Here is a 22664-nt window from a genome sequence, read left to right as displayed (position 1 = left end):
CGCTACGCCCAGCGCTGCTGGAGAGGAGCGCTCTCGAGGACCCGAGTCTCCCGAGTCCCGGCCTCCTCCCTCTGTTCCTCCCTCCGCAGAGGTTTACTGAGCCTTTAGCATGCAGCTGGCACCTGAGGGACACACACGGGGCAGGTCAGGGTCTCTAGCCTCCTGGCTGCCACATTCTAGTGGGAAGACGCGCACTCACAGGCACAACAGGCTGTCACGCAGGACGGGGGCGAGGAAAGCCTTAAGGGTAAGGGGGAAGCAGCCACGCGTCTACCTAAGGAGGAGCACCCTGACCCGGGGCACTCCCAGCGCAGAGCAGTGCAGGGTGTCAGGAGCTGGCGGAGGCCAGTGAGCAGGACCAGAGCACGGACAGGGAGAGGAAGGCAGAGGCCAGGTGGGGTAGGGTCTCGCAGGCCGTGGGGAGGGATTTGGGGTTTGCTCTACACGCGAGGGGAACCTCTAGCAATTTGAACAAGGGCCTTTCTGGCCGCTCTGTAGAGAACGGGTTACAGCCGGGCAAGAGGGGCAGCTGGGAAAACAGAAGATGATGGTGGAGGTTGGAGGGAGAGGTGGGGGTAGCCATGGAGACGGAGATGGAAATTGGAGGCAGCACCAGCAGGACTTGTGGGTGGGTGACGGGGGGCACGAGGGAGACCCTTGGGTTGCCTTGTCGGGCTTTCTGAGTGACCCTGTTGAGTGTGAGAGGTCTGTGAGGCGTCCGAGCGGAGGTAGGAGTGGGCAAGTGGGTGCAGGAGCGTGAGCCCAGCGGGGGGCCGCCCCACGGCGCTCGGGGAAAGCAGTTCCTCAGGACACTGTGACAGCCTGCGAGGTGCCCAGCACTTGGATGTGGTTCCTGGCATCGTTTGTGCTTAATAACGGCCCGTGGAAAGGAAGCAAGATGTTGCTTGAATGAGTCACACAGAGGAAGAACACTGGTAATCCTTGTGGTCACGTGCCTGGGGGTGGGGCTGGGGTGCAGCTGCGCTTGAAGTGACAGCGTTTCGGTGCCACTGGAGAACTTGGATACGCTCGGTATTCATGGCAGTGCTGGGCCCTCGTGGTCCTTGAGGGCACGCGTGGAGGTACCCTTTCCCCCAGGGACCAGCCGGGTGCTGCGCAGACAAGTTGTACCGTCTTAGTTCCCTGCTGCCGGGAGCTCGCCTTTGTGAAAACGGGGAAGAGACCTCTTGAGAGCCTACTATATGCGAGGCACTGTTGGAGATGCGGAGTGAGAGCTGACTTAGTTAAAACCAACGAAGAATGAGTACGTGGGACGAAGTGCGTTAGGTGCTGTGACGGAGGGAGCACCTGCTTCTGGTGCACAGAGAGGAAGGGAGGGAGGATGGAGCTCAGGCCCATCGTGAGAGGATGGGCACTGCCCAGCGGTAGGGGCTGGAGGGGGAAGAGCTCACAGAGAGGCACGCCAGCAAAGTCTTGGGGTGTATCACAGAGGGACCGGTACCCTGGATTGCGGGGATGGTGGCACACTAATGAGGAAGAGCCTGCAGGAGGTCTCAAGTGCATGCTGGGCTGAGGAGCTCCTGCCACATCCCGCAGGAGGCAGGAGCCCTCCGGGGTCTGGAAGATGAGGCGTGACGTGCCCCAGGTGGAGTGTTCAGATTGCGGTGGTGACAGAGTCGGGGAGGAGTGACCAATAGGGGTGCTTCCGGTGTTCTGGCCAAAGGGGTGAGACCAGGAACTGGACTGCGGGAGTGGAGTGGACAGTGTGGAGGCAGGAGAGCTGCAGGGGTGTGGCAGGAGGATTTGGCATGGGTGGGGGGCAGGAGGTGCCCGGCAGTGCTGATAAACATTTGTGACGTCTTGCCGTGTTCTCGTTCTAAGAGCCTGAGAAGTTTCCTCCTTTTTAATCTTCACAGCAGCCTTGCAAGTGTGACCTATAATTTTGAGGAGTTAGCATTTGGGTCCCCATTTTACAGATGGGGAGTCAGAGTCACAGAGTCAACTGGCACAAGGTCCCACTGGGAAGGGGCAGAGCTGGGATTCGGAACCCAGGTCTCACTCCAGTCTGTGCTTTTAGCTGCTGGCCACCGGTCCAACTTCTGTTTCTTGGAAGGAGGAATAGATGGAGGAACATGTCTCCAAATCAGGGACGTGGGTGGAGAAGTGCATTTTCAGGAGACTGGGACAGACACCCTGATTGAGAGTGCGTATGACACTGCAGTACAGAAATACTGATGGTCAGTGCATGCAAAGGGTCCGGGGCGCTTGCGACCTGAGAAGCCATGTGGTCACCTGCGTGGTTGGCGTGACCCCCTCCTGGTGCGCCTGGTGCCGGTGGCAGGATCCTCCCCCGAGTCCTGCGTCTCCAGCAGTCACGGTCACGTCGGGCCCCCAGGCTGAGGACACCTGCTCTGCAGGGCTGTTGGGCCCCTCCCCCAGCACTGGCCCCTGCCTTCCTGGGCCTTGGTGCCGCGCTTTGCATAGAAGGGGCAGAATCTGCAGGGCTGCCTTGCAGGTTTGCTCCTGCAGAAGAGGTCGGAGTTTTCCTGAAATGGAGCCGGACCCGAGCTCCCCTGAGCAGCTGGTGCCACAGGCCTGAAAGATTCCATCTCCAAGTAAAATCTTTTTTTTCTCTTGGCAGGGTTGGGGGTAACTTACTCCAAAGATGCAGAGCTGCCTGGTGGATGGGAGCGACACCTCTCCCTGTTACTTTTACCGTGTCTGTTTTGTGGGTACTCTGGAGGCAGCACCCTAAGCCTCTCCACTTTCAATGTTATTTCTTCTGTTTCTTCTGACTCCTGTGTCAGCTGGTATCTCAAAACACACTTTTGAGAGCTTCGGGGAAGTGTCGAGCCGCGAAGCGCAGGCGTCTGCATTCTGCTGTGTCCTCATCCCTTTCCCGCAACTGCCTGTTTTTTTTTGTTGTTGTTGTTGTTGTTGTTTTTCTGTTGAATAAGCAAAAGCAAGAGCAAATGTATTCCTCGGGATGGGAGCTCATATGAAAATGCGTAGTAATTGTTTCTTTTTGCTGTTTCGTTCACTGAACTTTGCTCTCGTTTTCTGCCAACTCACATCTAACATACAGGCTCCTTTCCCGTTTGTCCTTATGAAGTGGTCTCTTTTACTCCTCCAGGTCTCGGTGCAGGGGGCGCTCGCCTGTGTGCGCGTGTGTATCTGTGTGTGTGTGTGTGTGTGTGTGTGTGTGCGCGTGCGCGCGTGCTGCAGAAGCGGGGTGGGAGGAGAGGAGAGAGAGCCAGCCGGGGTCTGCTTCAGAGGTGGGCCTCCCCCAGCCTAGACTTGATCGAAGAACTCACATTACTCCAGTCCTTCCTCTTTGGGGGCCTGAACTCAGAAGTAATCAATTCTGATTTATATCCAGGTTGGATTTAGTGTCACCCTGGCCCGAAGCTCCACCTTCTCCCACTCTGTTTGGGTGTATCTAACTGTCCGGTTCCTGAGGCAGGTGCTGAATTGGCGTTGGACTGGGCCCTTGACCGTGGGACCCTGAACAAACCTCCTGTCCGAGCACCGTGTCCTTGACTGGGGGATTCAGGTCATGGGGGCGATAAGTCACACAGTCCCTCTCAGGTCCAGCATGGGCCCGCACTCTTCCTTCCTGCTCCTGCCCTGCCTCTCGGCCAGGGAGAGCATGGGGCAGCAGTGAGGTCGCAGGAGCTCGGGGCTGGAGGGGTTTGGGGTGTTGTGAGGTTCGGACTTCCACTGGAAAGGTGGGGGAACTGAGCTCAGAGGAGCGGGTCAACTTGCCCGAGGTTCTGGGAGCTGGCAGCGCGTGGCCGGTGTGCCGTGCTGTTCGGGGTCCGTCCGCCGCTCTGCCCAGGGGCTCACCTGTCCGTTAACTCCTAAGCATTAGTGGAGCCGCGCCTCCCTGGGTGTGGTGGTGGACGGACAGATGGCCCTTCTCCTGCCATATGCTCCGGCCTCTTCAAGTGTCAGGGGCAGGAGGGGCCGTGTGCCCTCGCCCGGGGCTGGGGAGATGCTCCTGTTGCTGAGCTGAAAACTTGCCCAGCCTCCACGTCGCTGCACCCCTCCCTGTTCTCACCCAGTCCATGCCTGGCGGTGATAACCGAGGACCTCTCTGCCGATGCTGAGCTCAACACCAGGGACACGCACAGAGGGGTGTGAGGGGAGGTGCCTGCCCTGGGCAGCTAATGGGCCGAAGCACCACTGGCCAAGGCCAGCACTGGGGAGTGGGAGAAGGGTCTGATGCGTGGTCAGAGGGTCCGAGCCACTGAGGAGTGTAGGTGGGGTTCAGGGCGGGGCTGGCCAGCCTGGGGTGAGGAGGTGGGCGTCAGCAGGTACACGAAGGTCTTGGGTTGGATTAGGAAGTGGGGAAGGAGAAGACTTCTAGGGTGGGCAGGCGTGCAGGTGCACTGAGGGGCTGAGGGCTCGCGCCCAGGTGTGGGAAGGCCTCGCGCGGAGGAGTGGGAAGGCTCTGGGAGAACACGCTTTATTCTGCAGCCAGATCTCTGGTGCCAGTGATTGGGCAGGCACATGTCTGATTAGATTTGGCTCTTGTGCCCCAGTGACCGCAACAGTGTTTTGGCTCAGTGTTGTTGAGGACCTGGCTCTACCTGCCACTGGCACTTGCTCACCTGCCTGGGGATAGAACAGGACCCCAGGGAGGCAGGCAACCTTCTGAGCCTCCCCGTCTGTGAGATGCCGGGTGGAAGGGGGCCCTTGGGGTCCAGGGAGAGGAGGCAGGGTGCCCCAGTCTTGCTTTGGATTCACCCGGGCCCCTTGTGGGTCACAGAGCCACTTCCAGCGTCCCGCCTGCCCGCCTCAGCCTGCCTCCTCTTGAGCTGGCTTTCCACTTATCTTAATTTATTGATGAAAACTTGTTTTACGGTCCAGAGCACAGACAGCAGCAGTTCGCTGCCAAAAGAAGCATGCCCGCAAGTCGGGGAAGCAAGCTGCCTCCCGGAGATGGGCGGCTGGGGACCGGGCGGCGGAGGGAGTAATGCTCGTCTGGTGGGCCACCTTCTGGATGCAGGAGTGGGGCTGGGGGCTGGGGGCAGCCGGGCTCCGGGCTGGGCAGGACCCCCGCCCACTGCTGGCCCCTGGCTTACAGCTACTCTGCCCACCCTCAGTCATCTGGATGGATGAGGACCGCGGGCCGTAAATGCTAATAACAATGCCCGCTTATGGCTTTGTGAAGGCGCCGTGCGGGGAAGTTTATTTTCCTGAATCTCATTCAGTCCCAACTGCAGCTCTGTGCATGTGGGAGGAACTGTGAATCTTCCATTTGAAAAACAACCACTGGAAAGTCGTTGTCCAAGACTCCCCCCCCCCCCCGCCGGCTGGTGAACTTGAACCGAGGCCAGAGTGGTCCGCAGCCCTCCCCACCCAGACCTCACACTGGGCCTGTGTTGTTCTACGTCCAGGCAGCTTTTCCCGCCCGGTCTCGCTGGTCCAGCTGAGCAGGGGCCCGTCTCCTGCTCCTGTGCGGCGTGGCCAGCATGGTGCCCGGCTCAGGGCAGGTTCTGGGGCAGCTGCGGGAAGACTGGGCGGAAGGTGCCTGGAAGTCACCAACCAGGCCTCCTCATGGCTCCTCTCTAAGGGGTGGACCGTCTCAGAGTCGCTTCTGGGAGCTCCTCGGAGATGCCGTGCCCTGGTGGGTCAGAGAGGGTGTTCTCGTCCCACAGGGTGGTGACAGGCCTTTGCGGGGTCGGCCGCAGCGGCTTTTCTGTAAAGTGGGGTAGCGGCCCCTCAGGGAGCCGTTGGGACGGAGTGATGGGCTGCTCTACAAGCTCCTTTGTGGAAATAGAGGCCCCAAAAGAAGGCCCCCCGAGCTGCAAACTCGTTTATTCTGTTCCTTCCTGCTTCCTCGTGCAGAGGAATGGCCAACAATTGTCTCAGCGCTGGTAAAATCAGTGGAGTAGGTAGCCTGCCCGGGCTGGACTTCCCCCCGCCTCCTCCCGCTGGACACGCGTGCACCCCGGGTGCACCCCCAGCCACATGTTCACCCCGCTGCGCCTTCCAGCGGGGCCTGGGCGGTGTCCTGGGTCCCTGCCCTCTCTCCCACCTCGCTCAACTCAGACTGGGCTAGAAAGTTGTGGAGAATGTTTAGTGAAGTGAAGTTGGTTTTTTTTTTTTTTAAGGTCTGTACAAGGCACAGAAAAAGGCTTCAGTCATAGGATCTGCATTCACATTAAACTGGATTTAAATCCTAGGTCTGCCAGCTCCACATGTGAGCTCAGACGAGATGCTTAACCTCTGATCATAGTTTTCTGATTGGCAGAGTGGGAAGAAGTAATAGGAGCTACTTTTCAGGTTTTTGTGGAAAGGGGCTGACACCAGTCTTGGCGTGGCTTAGGGGTCAGTAAATGCTGGCTTCCCCTTCAGTGTTCTTACCATCATCATCGTCACCGCCCCATCAGCACCGCCGCCACCCCAGCTCTCCCCGCCCTCCTCACCCACAAGCGGGCTCCCAGGCCACAGAGCAGAGGCCGCACTTCCGACCTCCGAGGTGGCGAGCCTTCCCTCTTCCAAGCGTGGATTTGTCCATGACCCCTTTCCGATGGATTTGGGATGACTTAGGTCTAAGCAGAGGGGCCTGGTGGGTCAGAACATGGTTTCTGGAGCCAGATTTCCTGGGTTCCGTCGCCACTGAACCCCTTCGTGCCTTCATCCTCCCATCCCATCTCCCTCCCGTAAAACGGGGAGGATGAAAATGACCCCCTCTGTCCCCGCCGTTGGGTTGGGAGGCCTAAGTGGGGCAGAAGGGGCAAAGCACTGAGAACCATGGGCACGTGGTCGAGTCCCCAGCAGCCCAGCCTCGGGGAGGGAAGGCAGGGAAGGCACCGGGGCGGGTGGGGGCATGACCCTCCCTGAACAAGTTCTGTGACCTTGGGTGCGCTCGCCTGCCAGACCGCAGACCGGTAGCTTTCAGTAAAGTGATCAGAACCGCAGTGGACACGTGGAAGGGTGAGGGTGAGCCGGGGTCTCCCATTCTGCCAGGGAGACAGACAGCAGAACTGTTGTGGGTTGGGGCGAGGAGAGATCTCAGGCTGTCCCATCAGTGGTGCAGAGACATCTCTGGCAGAGGGACCTGAACTTAACCAGCCTGTGTCCCCCACAGAGCATGTCAGAATGCCAAATCCTGGCGTGGGTGGACACGGCTCCCGGCTGACAGTATAAATAATCAGGCTGTGGGCATAGCATCCCTGGAGAGAAGACCAATCCTGTGTTGGCCATGCATGAGGCTGATTGCAAAAGTGTGTGTGGGTGGCTGTCCTGGGGCCAGAGATGGATCTGCTTGTCAGTCACGGTCCTTCCCGACACCTGTACATGTAATTAGAGGATATTATCTGCTGAACTTGAGCCGCGGAGGACCATCCTCATCACAGTATTAACGGGCCTCCATCCTGTTGATGGACGGAACCGAGGAAGCCCCACTGGGGGAGAGGTGCCCAGAAACGGACAGATTTTCACTCTTTGACTTTTCCTCCCCCCGGTCAGTGATGGGGGCGCCTTTCCCCAAACAGGGAGAAGGGTCCCCACCCCTCCCATTCTGTAGGATGAGTTATCATCTCCCAGATCATTTGAGCTCTTTGCCAGAAAGATGTGAAGTGAATTCAAGGTATCCCCTGCATTTTGCAAGGAGTTTGAATAATAGCCCTGGACCTCGTACAGTATTTATATTCCGGGGAGCACAGCGCTCGGCAGGCATAATCCTAGTCATCCTCTCCGTGTCCCTGAGCTCTGGGGAGGTGCTCTTCCTCCCTCTGTCTTTTAGCAGAGACACATCCCAGGAAGGCCAAGTAGTCAGGGCCTCTTGGTGTGTGGCCGTCCCTGGGGCTCCACATCCTGAGCTGCAGGCTGCTGACAGTTCTGCTTTCTCAAGGAAGCCCAGGTGGCCCCAGTTTCAACGTGAACCTTGAAGGTGGGTTTCTTAAACCCATCCCTGCCTCCTGCGGCAGCCCTGGCTTCTCGTATTACCCTGTGCTTTGACGCGCTCAGAAATGCCTCTCTCCCCAGATGCACAAAATAAAACAAGAGCAGGAAGGAAAAAAAATATGCTGGTGATGGGAAAATCCTTTCTCCAGACTCCTCTGACAAGCTATTCTGAGTGAGTCCTTTGGTGCTTTCCCTCCCAATTTACCGTGACCTTGGGCGTTCAGACAGGCCTCGCCATGCCGTGGTCCCAGGCTGTCTCTCCATGCTCCTTCCTGGGCCCAGAGCTCAGGCAGCCATTGCACTTGCGGTGCAGGTGATGAGGGCCATGTGCACACCCCCCCCAGCACAGAGAGCCCCCTTCCTGTGCTGGCACCTGCCAGGCTTTTCACTGGGCTTGGGTGGCCTGAAGCTCCAAGCTGTTTCCTGTTGTGTTGACAAGTTCTGGAGTTGGGGTCCCCCTCCCTCCACTCTCCAGGAAAGGGCCATCCTGCCCCTCGCTTGGGAAACAGAAACCTCCAGCAGAGGCCAGGACAACGGAGGGTGTCCTCCGTCTTGATAGCTCTTCCCTCGAGCCTGCCCCCTGCCGTGTTAGCCGACTTTGTCTCCTGCATTCCGAGCGGGGGTGGAGGACCCCCCCGGGTGCTGGGTGCTCGCCAGAGATGAGCAGAGTCTCGCCATCTGGGGTTCAGTCCTCCTGGCGCGAGCTTGGGAACGCTGGGTTACAGGTGCTTCCCAAGTTTCCCTTCTCCCCCGCACCCACCCCGACCGCACTCTGGCCAGAGTGGGAAGAAAGGGCAGCTTTGCCACCCCTGGGGGCCCTCCCAGAAGGGCCGTGGCAGTGGCATGGCTCAGTGTGTACAGACTGAGTGACCACGCCCCCTGCACCGGACTGGCAGGTGCTTGTATCACCCGCTGCTCCTTGGTGTCCTAACCACCCCTCACTCTGTGGTCCTTCGGGGCCTGTTCCTTGGGTTCCGTCCCTTCCAGCAGCCTCTGTCCCACTTCGGGACTCCCCGGGCGCTCTGAGCCGGTCCTTGCGTCCTTTAACATTTCCCCACCGAGTGAGCAGACCGGCAGTCAGTCTGGAAGGTGGCGGGGTCGGGGTGTGCTGGCACCTGAGAAAGTAGAAGTGGGCCCTGCTTTCAGATTGGAGGAGTCCAGAGGGGCCGGAAACCTGGGTGCAGGTGGAGGTGGGCGAGGTGAGCACGTTGCTCTGCAGGCCTTTCTCCCAGACAGAGGAAGGGTGTGGAGACCAGCGTTCTAAGGGGGCCGTGTAGGGAGAGCAGCAGGCAGGCCGCCCCCGCCCTGGTTCTAGTCCTTGCCCCTTGCTCCCTGGGCAGCAGCTGTCCGGGCGGCTGCGCCTGCTCTCAGCACCCCTGCCCTGGCCTTTGAAGCCCTGGGACAGATGCAGACTCTCCCCACCCCAGGGCTTGCCCCCTGCAGTCCCACAGATGCCTCGGTCGGAGTGAGCTCCTGGGCAGGGCAGATGCACTCCACACCAAGGCCAGGCAGGGAAGCACGAACAGATGGGCAGTGTTTCAGCAAAGCCACCTCCCCCTTTCCCCCACCGGGGTCAGAGAACACCAAGCACTTTGTGCAGTTATCTGGGGCCAGGGCCGCGGTGCCTGGGCTCTTACTACCCCGACCCACCCCTGGGGCCTTAACCCGCGGCGGGGAGGACGGGCTGACCTCAGAGGTCTCCTCCATCATGACTCTTTCGTCCCTGGCGCTTCTTAAGAGTCTTAGTCAGCAAGAGGTGTTGTGGCAAGACCCCCTCTCAACTGTGGGATGTTCCAGTGACTTGAGGCAGTGGTCCCTATGTTCCTAATGACCCTAAGCAGAGTTCGCTGGAGAGAAGTGGACTCTGGGGACGTGCAACTTAAAGGCTTTGTTAACCTCAGAGACTCACAGCTCCCCAGCGCAGCATCCCCGCAATTTGGCCGTGTTTAAGTGCTCTCCCCTAGAACCATCTTAGCTAGGAAATAACCTCATTATGCAATAATCAAAATGTAACTGGGTTTTAGATATGCAAATGCTTTATGTAATGTTTATTTGGAGGAAAATTTGGCTCAGAAATATGGGTGTGATCTCCCTGTCACCTGTGCAAGCTAGTGATGTTGGGGGCTGTGAAGTTGTGAAGAAATTAGAAGCTTTGAGGGAAAGTGAAGGGTCGAAAAAAGAATGGCCAAGGAATCATACTGTTTGGTTTTTCATTATGCACAAGCTCAGTGTGAACCATGACTGTGCTGTGGCTGCCAGCCAAGCCAGGGGCGGCTTGGGCTGGGTTACCAGAAGTATAGAGCTCAGAATGGAGGAGGGGAGAGTGGCGTCTTTGCACACTGCACTGTCCTTGCAGGGCTGGAGGCTAACTTTCAGTGGTGGAGGGTGGCTCAGAGATGAAAGCCCTTAAAGCCCTTTCCTGGGCCGGGGGAAGTTGGGGAAGGGCGCTGTTAGGTCCGGGACTTCAGGCGCATAAAGGCCTGCGCACGCTCCTCCTCAGCGGGTTGCTTGGGCAGAACCAGGACTAATGCCCATTAGCCACAAGGAAGCTGGCTCCTGAGTTAATGAGGAAGCACTCTTGGTCAGTTAGAGTTGTGCCAAAAGGAGTGGAGGGTGTTGCTGGCTGGTGAGCACTGGGACTCCAAGGGGCTTAAGCAGAGGCTGGACCCCTGGGGCCAGGCTCAGGTACACAGAGGCGCCTCCTCACTGGGGCCCCACCCCCTCCGTGCCCTGATCCTCCTGCCTGCTGGGTGGCTTTGGCGAAGGTGTCTCTGTGACTTTGTCCCCTCCTTGCAGAAGTGGAAGCACTGCCCGGCTGCTCCTGCCTCCCTCTGTGGCCGTGAGTGAAGCTGCAGGCCCCTTGGAGGCCAGGGCAGCTGAAACACAAAGTAGCCGCCCCGCTCGTGGCGCAGACACAGTGCCCCTCTCCCAGTGATGGAGTCCCCGGCAGCCGGCTTCTCCCGGGGCCGGCAGGATCATTACCAGCCCATACATGGGCCGTGGAATTTAAGTCGTTTTGGTTTTCTCTTTTATTCTCCACATCCACTAATTTATTAAATGCCGTTAAATGCTGGTGCTTGGCCCTGGCTTGTGGAGCACAGGGTGTGGGGGTGAATGTTTGAAGGGCCTCTGCAAAGCCAAGGGGGCGGGAGGGTGCAGGGGCTGGGTTGAGGGCCTCTGCAGAGACACCGAGGCAGCGGGCATGAAAACAGTTGGGGTGTGCTGAGCTGTGGGGGGCTAGAGCAGGCTGAGCAGGTGACTTACAGGCACAGGCGAGGGGCTGCAGGTGAGCTGGGGGTAAACTGGCACTGGTGGGGGTGAGGGGCTGCAGGGCTTCGTTTTCAGGCAGGTTTATGTGTCTGGGTCTGGTGCTGTTCCCAGGCCCTCCCATCCATCCTTCCATCTATCCGTGGAACAAATATTTATGTAGTCTCCAGGCATGATCTGGGGGTGGCATAGAAACAGCTGAGACATGAACCTGGCCTGGGGCGCTGGGGTATTAGTGCGGGTGGGCAGCGTGTCTGCACAAAGGGCTGGGCGGGGATGTGCTGCCCTGGGTCCAGCTCTGGCACAGGAGGTGACCCCAGGCAGGGCCGTCCTGCACGCAGGAGAAATGGCGGCAACTGTGAGGGGTCACGGGCAGTGGCTGTGCCGGAGCCCTAAGCAAGCGGCGGCGGGAGCTCAGGAGGGAGGTGGGTTCAGGGGGCTTCACCCCCACAGAACTGGGATGCTGCATAAAAAATACATAAGGACACATGGCAGAAACTATATTAAACTATATTAAAACTATAAATCAATATGGTTCCAACTGAAGATCGGGAACATGCCATGGGGTGTTGGCTAATTACAGCAGACTTTATAAATGAGGCCATAGCCTGCCGGCCTCACTCTGCCTGCTGGGCATCTGCAGGATGGGCCCAGGGTGACGAGGAATCCTGATGCCGAGACTCTGAAGGGGCTGTACCTTCTCCCTTCTGCGGGGTCAGTAGAGGGCCCAAATGGGAGAGCCTGGAGGAGGGGGACCCACTGGCATTTGCCAAGGGGAGGTGCTGTTCTAGGCCCTGGGGATTTAGTAACAGACAAAACAGACCCAAACCTTGGCCCCTGGAAAGAGCAAGGCAGGGCAAGCCAAGGGTGGAACTTGTTAGCTCCTATCTGGACTTGGGCTCCTTTGGAGCCTGAGTGGGAAATACTTACAAGTGCCCTTGGGTGGGGGCAGGGCAGGGACAGGAGGCTTAGTGGCCAGGGTGGCCCCTAGGCCTGCCCCCGCTTGGAGAGGGCCTCCGACCAGGCCCGGAGGCCGCAAGGTGGCTGGTCCCCGTCCCCTGAGTCACCCGCCTCACCCCGGAGTTCCCTCCTGCACTGGGCTTGAATCTGGCCTGCTGTCTCAGCCGAGACGAGCCTCTGCTTTTGGAAGGGCATTTTCCCAAATGCCACCCGCTAGGCTCTCCAGCTCCGGGCTGTGTCACTGCAGGCCCTGCCCGCTCCCTGTGTTCCCTCCTCCCGTCCAGCCTCGCCCTCCCCGCCCCTCGCCCCTGCGCAGCCTTCAGAGGTGGCTTCCTGTGGTCCTGCCCTCCTGCCTAGCAAACCCTTTCTTCTGTCAACCCCTCCCTCCTGCCCTGCCCTGGCCCTCAGCCCCTGGACTGCCCTGCCCTGGCCCTCAGCCCCTGGACTGCCCCGCCCTGGCCCTCACCTCGTGTGTGTGTGTGTGTGATCCCTCTCAGAGCCCGGGTGCTGCCCGCCCCTGGAGGACCACCGCAGATTCTCTGTCTGGTGGCCGTCTTGTCCGGGAGGCCATAGCCAAAGGGTGGACACCTGGCCCAGGTGCGGGGCCCAGGCAGGGATTCTCAACCTCTTGGCATTTGGGGCAGAAGGTTCTGTGTGGTGGGGGCTGCCCCAGGCCCTTTCGGATGCCTAGCAGCATGCCGGGCCTTGGCCCACTAAGATGCCAGCAGCTCCTCCTCCCCAAATTGTGACCACAAAACCGCCTTCAGACGCAGCCGGCCGTCCCTGGGAGTAAAGTCACTCTGGTTGTACCACTGGGCTTGGGGAGAGACCAGTGCATCTCAGGCTTGGGGCCTGAGAAATTCTCTAGTCCAAATGCCACATTTTAAAGGAAATTGGGCCTCAGAGAGGGAGCGTCTCGGTGTCACACTGGGGAGCAGTGTAATGGAGGAGGTGTTGTAGAAAAAGGGTTCAGGCAGCTCTCTGCAGGCTGGGCTGAGAAACAGAGGCCAGAGGCTGGCAGGGGTGCGTGGCCAGGACCTGGACGTGGGGCTCAGGCATTGGCATTGGCCTGGCACCTCTCACCTGTCAGGGGCTCAGTGTGCACTCATGGTCTCCTTAGTGCGGTGGTGTCACCGGGGTTCTGCACCAAAAGCCAGGAGGCCAGGTCCTGGGCCCGGCGTGGTGGTATGATGGCCACTCAGTGTCCTAATCTGTGAACTTAGGGCCCAAGGACTCTGCTGGTTCTGAGTCAGAGATGGGAGCAGGGGTCCATCCACTTCAGCAGGAGGATATGCGGTGAGCAGGGCTCCTCGTTGCCTGCAGGGCCTCGTTCACTCAGCGGCAGCCTTGCGGGGGTGGGGCTGGGCGTGCAGCTTGGAGAGGACAGCTGGGGAACTTGGGTCCAGGCTGCTGGTGGGGGCAGCAGGCCCTACCTGGGACCTACCCTGGGGCAAGGTGACCTAGGACAGGAAGTGAGGAGGAAGCAGACATGGGGCTCGGGGAACAAGCTCTAGGGAGCTGGTGCACCAGATCAGAGGTCGGCGAGTGTGAAGTCAGAGATGACCCGCTTCTGGAATTTCTGAGCTGTCGAGATTTCCCTTGACCTCACAGCCCCTCCCCCAGGAGGGACATGGAGAGAAGAGGCACAAGGCCCCCTCCCAGCGGAAACCGGCCTCGGGGGACAGTTGAACAGTCACCCCTCAGTATCTGAGGGGCACTGGTTCCAGGAGCCCCTGCAGGTACCCAAGTCCACAGGTGCTGGAGTCCCTCTTGTGCAAGGGCGTGGTACACCTGGCGGTACCCCGAGGACTCCCCCAGGCTGGGGAGGGGCCGGGGGGCTGGTGTTTCCAGCGCAGGGTGGGAGGGCGTTGTGCGGCTGCAGGGGCCCCAAGGCCAGTCTCCTTATCTGTAGCGGGTGACGAGGCAGCAGTGGGGGTCTCCTCTTATTCATTCCAGGGTCTAGCGTTTACAGCCATCCATCCTCAGCATGGAGAGCATGAATTTCCATGGTGTGATTAATGAAAGAAAAATTGAGCCAGCAGCATAGAAACTGACCAGATTGAAGGGAGTTGGTGACAAGTTGGACAGGTCTTTGTGCCTCTCTGCAAACCCAGAGCTCCGACCCGGCCTGGGGCGCCACCTGGTGGTTGTGTGGGTGGTGGCGCCCCGTCCGCAGCTGAGCTGGTTGGATACCCTGTGGGGTGGGTGCTCTGGGTCTGGTGTGCCCACACCCGGGAGCCTTGGCCCCGTCCCCCTGGGGCTGCTGCAGGGCACGGGGCGCAGGCCTGCTCTCCACAGCGTGGGGACCCAGCACCTGCTCCACTCACCCCACCCCATCTCTGCAGCTCCTGGAACCAGCTGGTGTAGGGACGTGTGGGAATGGCCCCGCTTCCCGTGCCGTGCCCGGTCTGCGCCACCCTCCGTCTCCTGGTTTATCGAAATCCTCCTCGTGTGCTGAAACCCAGAAAGCCCTTCCAAATGCCCCTGGAACTGGACCACCTCTCAGCACTCCTGCATGGCCAGCTGCTGGAGATGGCCACCAGCCCCATCTAGTCACCTGGTCGCTGCAGTGGCTTTCTGGTTGCTCACGCACCTCCCCCTTTGCCCTCTGATGGACTGTTCTCCGAACAGCAGCCAGAGTGACCTATTGAAACCATAGGTCAGCTCACTGTGCTGCTACTGGCTTCCCATCCCACCGAGAACACCATTTTCTTTTCTGATGCCTATGAGGTCCCGCCTGCTGGTCACCACTGTCACCTCCAGCTCCCCTGGCTGGCCAAGCACACTCCTACCCAGGGCTTTTGCACTTGCTGTTTTCTCTAGAACGTCCTTCTCCCATTATTTACGTGGCTCACTTTCCCTCTCGCAGGTCCCTCCTCAAATCCCGCCTTTCTGACCTGACCCCCACCCCCCGCCCTCAGTTACTTTCTGACTCCTTCTTATCCTTCTTTTTCTTCACGGCCCCTGAGGTTCTGCTGTGTGTGTGCTTTATATGACGCCTGTGTCCCCTGCACGAGTCCCCTCTTCCCGAGGGCAGGGCTTTGCCCCCGTCTCCCCCGCGCTCAGGGCAGGGCCTGGCTTTACTGAGGAAGTGCTCCGTGTGGGCTTGTGGACTGAGTGGGAGAGAAGTGCCATCTCCTTGGGCAGCCGCTGCCTCTGCCTGGCCTTCCCAGCTCTCCGCCAGCTCGTGGCCACCCAGTCTTCACTGCCTGTCTGTCCTCTCGCTGGAGCTGGGGCAGTGCGAGAGCTGGGGCGGGCTGGGTTCCTGGGAGCCCAGGAAATGCCTCCCGGAGGGCGGCACACGGCCTTGGCCTTCTCCTCATGTACTCTCTTTACGTTAGATTCTCACCCAGAAGTGGGTCGGGGAGGTGGGTGACAGTATCTCACTGTCCCCCTGCCCAAGCCCACCATGCTGAGGGACTGCCTCCTCCTTCTGGCACCTGGACGCTTGTGTCATTTATTTGGCGCCAGTGCATACAGCCTGGGGGGGGGGTGCTGCTCCTTCCTTGCTCCCGTCCGGCCCAGCGGAGGCCCCGGGAAGGACAGGGCTCTGACTTGGTCCTTGTTCTGTGTCCAGCACAGATGCTGCAAGCTGTGTTCAGTAAGTTCTGGGTGACTGATGGACTGGCTCCTTAGACCCAGCGGACTTCCCTGGGCTGCTGGAGGCAGTGGGGGGAACATCAGTTTACGGGGCGTAAAACAAGGCCACCCGGGAAACAGGAAACTGCAGCTTCCATGGCATTGCAGCCCCCAAGGGCCAAGCAGGAGGGCGGGAGCCGGGCCAAGCGCCAGCTGCCGGCTGCTGGCTCGCTGGGCTGGAAGGCGGAGGCATGGTGCACCCATGTCCTGCACATCGGCCAGACCCCCAGCCAGGCCAGCGAGCTCTTTTCTATTTCCATCAGTGTGAAATCTGTTCTTCACGCTCCTGAGGACAGCGGGCAAGTGGCCCTTCTGGTCAGGGCAGCAGGACAGTCGCTGCAAGATCTGGCTCAGAGGAGCTGGGCTCCGAGGTTCTCTCCCCAACCCCAGAGACGAGCCCTTGCTTACTCTGGTAACCACCGTGCGCCCCCTCCCTGGCTGCCTTCCTGACTGCCAGGGCCCCCCCCGCCAAGTGGAATAATCATGTGCATCTAGAACCTTCCGTATTTGTTCCACGCTTTCCCGTGTGTTATTTAATTCCATCCTCATTGGAGTGACCATAGGAAGTTCGTGAAGCTGATGTGGTCCATTTGTCAGACGGGGAGGCTGGGACCCAGAGAGGCTGGGGCCTTTGTGTCAGTCACACCGCAACGTGGTCTGGGCCTGGTTCTACCCTGAGTCTCACGTTTGAGGGTGTGGGGAACAGGGTGGGAGACATGCATTCCAGTTCTGTGGGGACGAGACGAGGGCCGTGCCGGTCTAACGGGCTTTCCTCTCTCTCCAGCTCTGTGGCTGTGGGCTGCTCGGAGTGGGCATTTGGCTCTCCGTGTCCCAAGGCAACTTTGCCACCTTCTCCCCCAGCTTTCCCTCGCTGTCTGCAGCCAACCTCGTCATTGCCGTAGGCACCGTCGTCATGGTGACGGGCTTCCTGGGCTGCCTGGGGGCCATCAAGGAGAACAGGTGCCTCCTCCTCAGTGTAAGTTGGACCCCAGTCCCCCAGCCCTCCAGGCTCTGGATCGCCCTGCATCTGGGCCACTTAGCCAACTGGGGGCCCAGCTGGAGCCTAGGGAAGTTGCTTCTGGAATGTTCTTTACCTGACCACACCCCTCTTATGATTGGCTGTCCCTCCCCAGCTGCCCCCACTCCTCAATTGGCTGTCTACTTTTTCTCTCTCTGCTGTCCACCTGGGATTCCTCAGGAGGCGGTGGCCTCTCCCAGGCCTGGGGAGCCCTGTCCAGGTGCTACCCATCCCCTGCCTCCCCCCACTGCCTCCCTGCCATCCTTGTTTGCACCCCATCCCCGGCCATGACCTCTGCCTTGTGCCCACGCCTGGACCTTCTCTTTCCAGTTCTTCATCGTGCTGTTGATCATCCTCCTGGCAGAGCTGATCCTGATTATCCTCTTCTTTGTCTACATGGACAAGGTGAGCCCTCCCGGAAGGGAGGAGGTGTAGGAGTTTCACTGCCTTGGGGCTGGGTCAGGGCAAGCTGGAGGAAAGGCCCTGGCAGGTCGCACCTTTGAGGAGGCGACAGCTAAGAAAGGCCCCGGGAAGGCTTTGGTGGGGACAGTGTGGGTGGCTCATTACCTCGTGTAGTCCTGGAGTCGTCTAAATTACCCAGGGATGCTGCAGGCTGAGCTCCCCATCCCCAGGAGTACTCAAGCATAGTTGTGCTGATCACTAGGAGAAGGGCTCAGAGCTGGCTCGGTGGCTGGGCTGGGTGATTGGAGGGTGACAAGGTGGAACCTTCCAGGTGACACTGTAGGTAGGGCTCAAAGTGGAGGGAGCTGTGCTTCCTTTTGTGGAGACCTTTGAGAACAGGACAGCCGCTCCCAGGCTGTGCTGGGGTCTGGAGGAGGAGGGGTGACCCCTGATAACCCCACTGTGCTGGACAGTTCCCAGTCAAGTTGGGGAACCTTCCCCTGGGACCTGACCACCAGGAAGGATTGGCCAAGCTGCACTGAAAGGGAGAGTCATTATTAGGATTAGAAACGATAATTCTTTTAGATCTGTGAAAGGGAGGCAGTAATCACTGAGAGATCTCATGGACCAGCCCCGTTCCTCTCTCTTTATGGGAGTCATTCCCTTTAATTCTCCCGACGGCCCCAGAGGTAGATGCGGTTTTCCTGTATTACAGGGAAAGCAGAGGTGAGAGGGTCTAAGTTACTTGCTGGCGAGAGGTGGGCCCATGCTCAGAATGGCTGGCCTGCCCTCCTGTGGATCCCAGGCTGTGGTTTGAGAGCGGCAGCACTGGGGATAACGATGCTGTGGGCCTGGTGGCAGAGTTGCCTGTGTGTGGCTGGTCCTGCGATGAGGGGAGTGGAGGCGCTCTGATGCCTCTGCCTCTGACAGTTGCCGCTCTGGCCCCGAAGTGCGACCCCGCCCCAAGGCGTCACCCACACTGGGCTGGCAGGGCCTCCCCCAGAGGACGAGCTGTGGCCGCAGTTCTGGTGGACCTGGACGAGCTGGGGGGAGTGTCCCACCCGACCTGAGCCTTCCCTCACCTGACAGGTGAACGAGAACGCCAGGAGGGACTTGAAGGAGGGACTGCTGCTGTACAACTCGGAGGACAACGTGGGGCTTAAGAACGCCTGGAACATCATCCAGGCCGAGGTGAGGGGGCGGGGCAGCACACAGCGGGTGGGGCCGAGGTGAGGGGCGGGGCAGCGCACAGTGGGCGGGGCGGGCAGGGGCCGGGCCTTACTCTGCCCAGGAGACCCCGCGCTTTCTGGGTCAGACACCTCGCAGTGGAGACAGGGGCGAGGCTGGGAGGGAGGCGAGCCGGACTGGACGCAGGAGAGGGCAGGCCTGCGGGAGCCGAGGCGAGCGGCAGTGGGGAGCAGGGAGCTGGGACGGACGGATAATCGAGGACACATCGTCCAAGCCCTCCCTTTCTGGAGCTCTCGCACCAACGGCAGCTTATTTTAGCAGCAGGTTTGCCTCCCTGATCATGGCTCAGGTGAAGAAGCTAGGCTTCTAAGAGGAGATGATCAGTACAGCCCCCCGTGGGGCCCTGGGGAGGGGCTCCCGCCAGCCTGGGAGGAAGAGCCCAGGGGACTGGCGGCAGAGGGCTGAGCGCCCTGCCAGGTGCCCAGCGCCCGGCTCAGAGGGGCAGGTGGCGTGGCCTTCTGCCCTCTGGCCTCTGGAAGGACCTTTCACTTCCTCCTCTGCGGGCCCAGCGGAGGGCCAAATTGGGCACAAGAAGGCTGAACTCCAGGTGGCAGTTGGCGTGGGGTGGATGGCAGGGGAGGCCCAAGAGGACCCAGGGTGGCCTGTCTGACCTGTGTGTCCCGCCCCCCCACCTTGCAGATGCACTGCTGTGGTGTCACGGACTACAGGGACTGGTACCCAGTGCTGGGGGAGAACACGGTCCCCGACCGCTGCTGCATGGAGAACTCCCAGGGCTGTGGGCGCAACAGCACCACCCCGCTTTGGAAGAAGGTGAGCCCTGGCCCCCCAGGAGCCCACGCGGTGGATGGTCCTGGGAGGGTGGGCCCGGACACCAAGGAGATGGCTTCACGTGGGATGGGTGGGGGCACACAGGACTGAAGCCAAAAGGCAGGTGGGATATGGGAGTCTGGGTCCACTCTGGGGAGTCAGAGTGGCCCAGGGTCTGGACTGTGCATTGGGGTCTTGTAGGTGGGGTAGGGGTGGGGCCTGCTCAAAGGCCGGAGGACCGGGCAGGGGCCTGGGGAAGGCAGGAGGAAAGAGTGGGGACAGAGACAGAGAGGGCTGGGCAGGAGGGCCCCCAGTCATGCCAGCGCCTTCACCTGTGGTCCTCGCCCCCAGGGCTGCTACGAAAAGGTGACCATGTGGTTTGACGACAACAAGCACGTGCTGGGCACCGTGGGGATGTGCATCCTAATCATGCAGGTAAGAGCCTGCCGGAGGAGCACACAGACCCCCAGGGAGATGGTGGCCCAGGCAGCCAGAGCCGTGTGCTGTTCTGCCCCTGCCCCCACCACAGTTCTTCCCTTCCAGTGCCTGTCTGACCCTGCGGGGCCCTACCACAGCATCGTCACATCCCGCTGAGCCTTGGGCCTGTGCTGGCATCACATGAAGGACCCCTGAGTTTTCTGGTGACAGGCCTGTCCCCCCAGCACGGGACGTTTGCCTTGAGACTGAGCTAAGTGGCACGCTATGCGGCGTGTGCTGGTGCCCCTGATCCTCTGCCTCCTGCTGGCTTGGGGTCCATGGGCCAAGGGGGCACAGACTGGCGTTAACAGTCCCCTAAGTGCAGAAGCGGTGAGATGCGTCTGCTGCGGCCAGACACCGCACCATGTACCTAGAACCTCACAGAAGTGACTTGGTGGTTTTCAGTGTTCCTGCCACTTTCCCCGACTCAGCTGCCATTGAGGGTCAGGCCTTGTCTCCCCACCACGCTCCCAAACAGCAGGTTTCTGGGCCCCGAGAAGCTCGGTATGCTCTGCCCAGACGGCTCCAAGGGGCTGAGCTCCCCGGTGTGAGGCCTCCTCCGCTCTGCGCCGTCCTCGCCCCGCTGGCCTCCTCTGGGCACACGAGGGGCTGTCCCCTCTTGCTCTGGGCGCCGTGGCTCCTGCCTCAGGCCCCTCCCTGGTGCCTTTCAGGTCCTGGGCATGGCCTTCTCCATGACACTGTTCCAGCACATCCACCGGACTGGTAAGAAGTACGACGCCTGAGCTGGCTGGCTGAGCGCCCCGGCCCCACGTGGACACTGTGCCAGGGGAGAATTCAGCTTTGTGTTGCCTGCCCGCACCCTCCAGACTGCTGACCCCTGCGCCCGCCTCCCCAGCCCGCCTCCCCCGCCATCCCCCGCAGCCTTTTCGGTGGGAGGACGCTGGGGAGGAGGAGGTGCAGAGACCTGGGGTGCCGAGTTGCCCGATTCCTGCATCCGTGTATTTGCCAAAGAAGACAGGGTGGGCGGGGGCATGCTCTAGGAGCCCCCAGCACTGATGGGTTTCTGCCCTGCCCTTCCGCAGCTGACACTTTGTCCCCATGTGGGGGGATCGCAGCGCCTCCTCCTGGTGGAGACGCTGCCCAACGAAGGCCCCTGGCGCTCACAGCCGCCCGAGTTGAGGAGAGTGGGTGTGCTAGTGGGGCTGCGGCTGACCGCCTCTGGGCCAGGACCCTGGGAGCATCTTGCCCAGGCTTTTTATACCTTACAGTGTAGCTTTTTTATTTTATTTTACTCTGATTACGATTATTCAGGAATACTCTCAGATAAGTTTAGGGTTAGCTTTCTGATTTATAACTTTTTACTGCGTTGATTTCTGTAACGGTTTGGTTTTCTTTCTGAGGGTGGGTGACGGGCGGGGGACGGGTGGGGACAGAGGACGGTTTCAATCGGGACAGACAGCAGTGCACACTTGGGAGGCTCTTGTTGGGGTGGGGGGCAGCGCCAGGACACACTGAGGTGGGGGCGGGCTGGGAGGTGGGGGCCTGGAGGAGGCAGGTGGGATGGAGGTGCCGGGAGCGGTGTGGAGGCGAGTCCTGAGGGACGGCCGAGGCCTGTGCGAGAGGCCAGGGCAGGGGGCCCTCTGGGGGCTGTGAGTGCTTTGCTGGGCCCGAAGCTGAGCGGTTGGGGGTCCTTATGCTTCACTGGTGAGCAGCTCTTTTTCCTTCTTCCTCCCTCCCACCCTCTGCGGTGGGAGGGGCTCCCCTTCCATCCCATGCGGGCGTTCCCGCGACAGGTTCCGCAAACCCGTTCCTTTCACAGACATTCCTGCTAGAAACTCCGACAAATACCTCTCTAGTTCACATGCTGCTCTTTCACATTGCTTCTGGAAGGGGAAGCTGTCCTCATGTGGAGCTGCTCACATAGTTGGCAGAGGACCCGTGACTGCCAGGAGGAGCGGGTGGGGCGGGTGCTGCGACTGGCCCAGCCAGAGTCCCTGGGCTGCTGACTCCCTGCTGGGAGGGAGGGGAGGGTGTCCTTCCCGGTCCCAGGACCCACATCTCCTTCCTCCGGGTTCACTGATGTTGGGGTGGATGGCGATCACGTCCTCCATGACCCCAAGGAAAAGTACAGAAAACCCAAGAGCAGTCAGATGGGATCCTGTTACAGTAGCCCCTGGACAAAGCAGCCTGAGGCAGGGCCTGGAGATGGATGGGCAGGGGGTGTTTGACTGCAGGGAGGTGCCCCGACCAGGGCTCATGCTGGTCTAAGTGAATTTTGCAGTAAAAAAAAAAAAGTCAGGAATCCGTGGGGCTGAGCATGGAAAGTTTACCCACTAGCTAGCCAGCACCTGGAGCTCATCCCCAGATGGGCCTCGCCTGGGCACTGCCTCCGTCCTATGCCGTTTAGCTGAGTATCTGGACCTCTTCTGGGCTGCATCTCTTCTCCAGCCTCCTCCATCTGTTTGTTCTAAGAGCTGAGACCTGGCCATCAAGCCAGAGACCCCTCCCCACCCTTAAGTCCAAGATGGCTGGGACCAGGAGTACAGAACTTCAGGTGTGTTCCGGATCACGTTCTAGGGGGCATGGGGAGTGGAGAGGAGGGTGGTCTCAGACGGCTGGGCAGAGTAAAGACCGCCTCCTGGGACAGGAGTGGGGGTTGCTGATGGGAAAGCCTGCCGGTAGGGCCTCAGGTGGAGGATGGGCTGGTGCGCCGGAGAGCCACCCACCCAGCCCTCTGGCCCTGTCTCCCTGGGAAGGGCTTCAGTGCCTCCCGGGAACCCAGATCTGCAGAGCCTGGAGCAGATGGGCCACCAGGCCACCATGAGGTCCCCTTGACAGACGAGCACTGAAGAGGCACAGTGGGACCTGCTGCGTCATGAGTTTGTGATGGGGGTTGTTGATGCCGATTAATGCAATTTCTAATTTTTGTTCAAATCAGCAGCAAAAGCCTAGCGCCTTGGGCGTGTATGGCCTCCCTGGCGCCCTAGGTGTCTGGAGCGTCACAGGTGTCCTCTGGCTCTGGGACCCTTGCCTCAGTCTCCCTCCT

At 60.1% G+C, this 22664-nt stretch overlaps 1 protein-coding gene across 5 annotated transcripts in view; it reads left to right on the top strand.

Annotated features, from left to right (window-relative positions):
* Positions 1 to 21020, top strand: part of TSPAN9 (tetraspanin 9) — a 164057-nt gene extending 143037 nt beyond the window's left edge. For all 5 annotated transcript variants that reach the window (XM_072954242.1, XM_072954247.1, XM_072954244.1 and 2 more), the window contains 6 exons: positions 16529 to 16720; positions 17093 to 17167; positions 18254 to 18355; positions 19052 to 19183; positions 19532 to 19615; positions 20329 to 21020. In XM_072954242.1, the coding sequence (XP_072810343.1) occupies positions 16529 to 16720; positions 17093 to 17167; positions 18254 to 18355; positions 19052 to 19183; positions 19532 to 19615; positions 20329 to 20400 (657 nt within the window). In that variant the 3' untranslated portion in view covers positions 20401 to 21020. The remainder of the gene's footprint in view (positions 1 to 16528; positions 16721 to 17092; positions 17168 to 18253; positions 18356 to 19051; positions 19184 to 19531; positions 19616 to 20328) is intronic.
* Positions 21021 to 22664: the final 1644 nt, after the last annotated feature.

Source organism: Vicugna pacos, chromosome 34 (genome assembly GCF_048564905.1).
Source record: "Vicugna pacos chromosome 34, VicPac4, whole genome shotgun sequence".
In the NCBI taxonomy this organism is placed as follows: Eukaryota; Metazoa; Chordata; class Mammalia; order Artiodactyla; family Camelidae; genus Vicugna; species Vicugna pacos.
The sequence above is the reverse complement of the archived record's forward strand: the minus strand, read 5'-3'. Positions and strand labels throughout refer to the sequence as shown.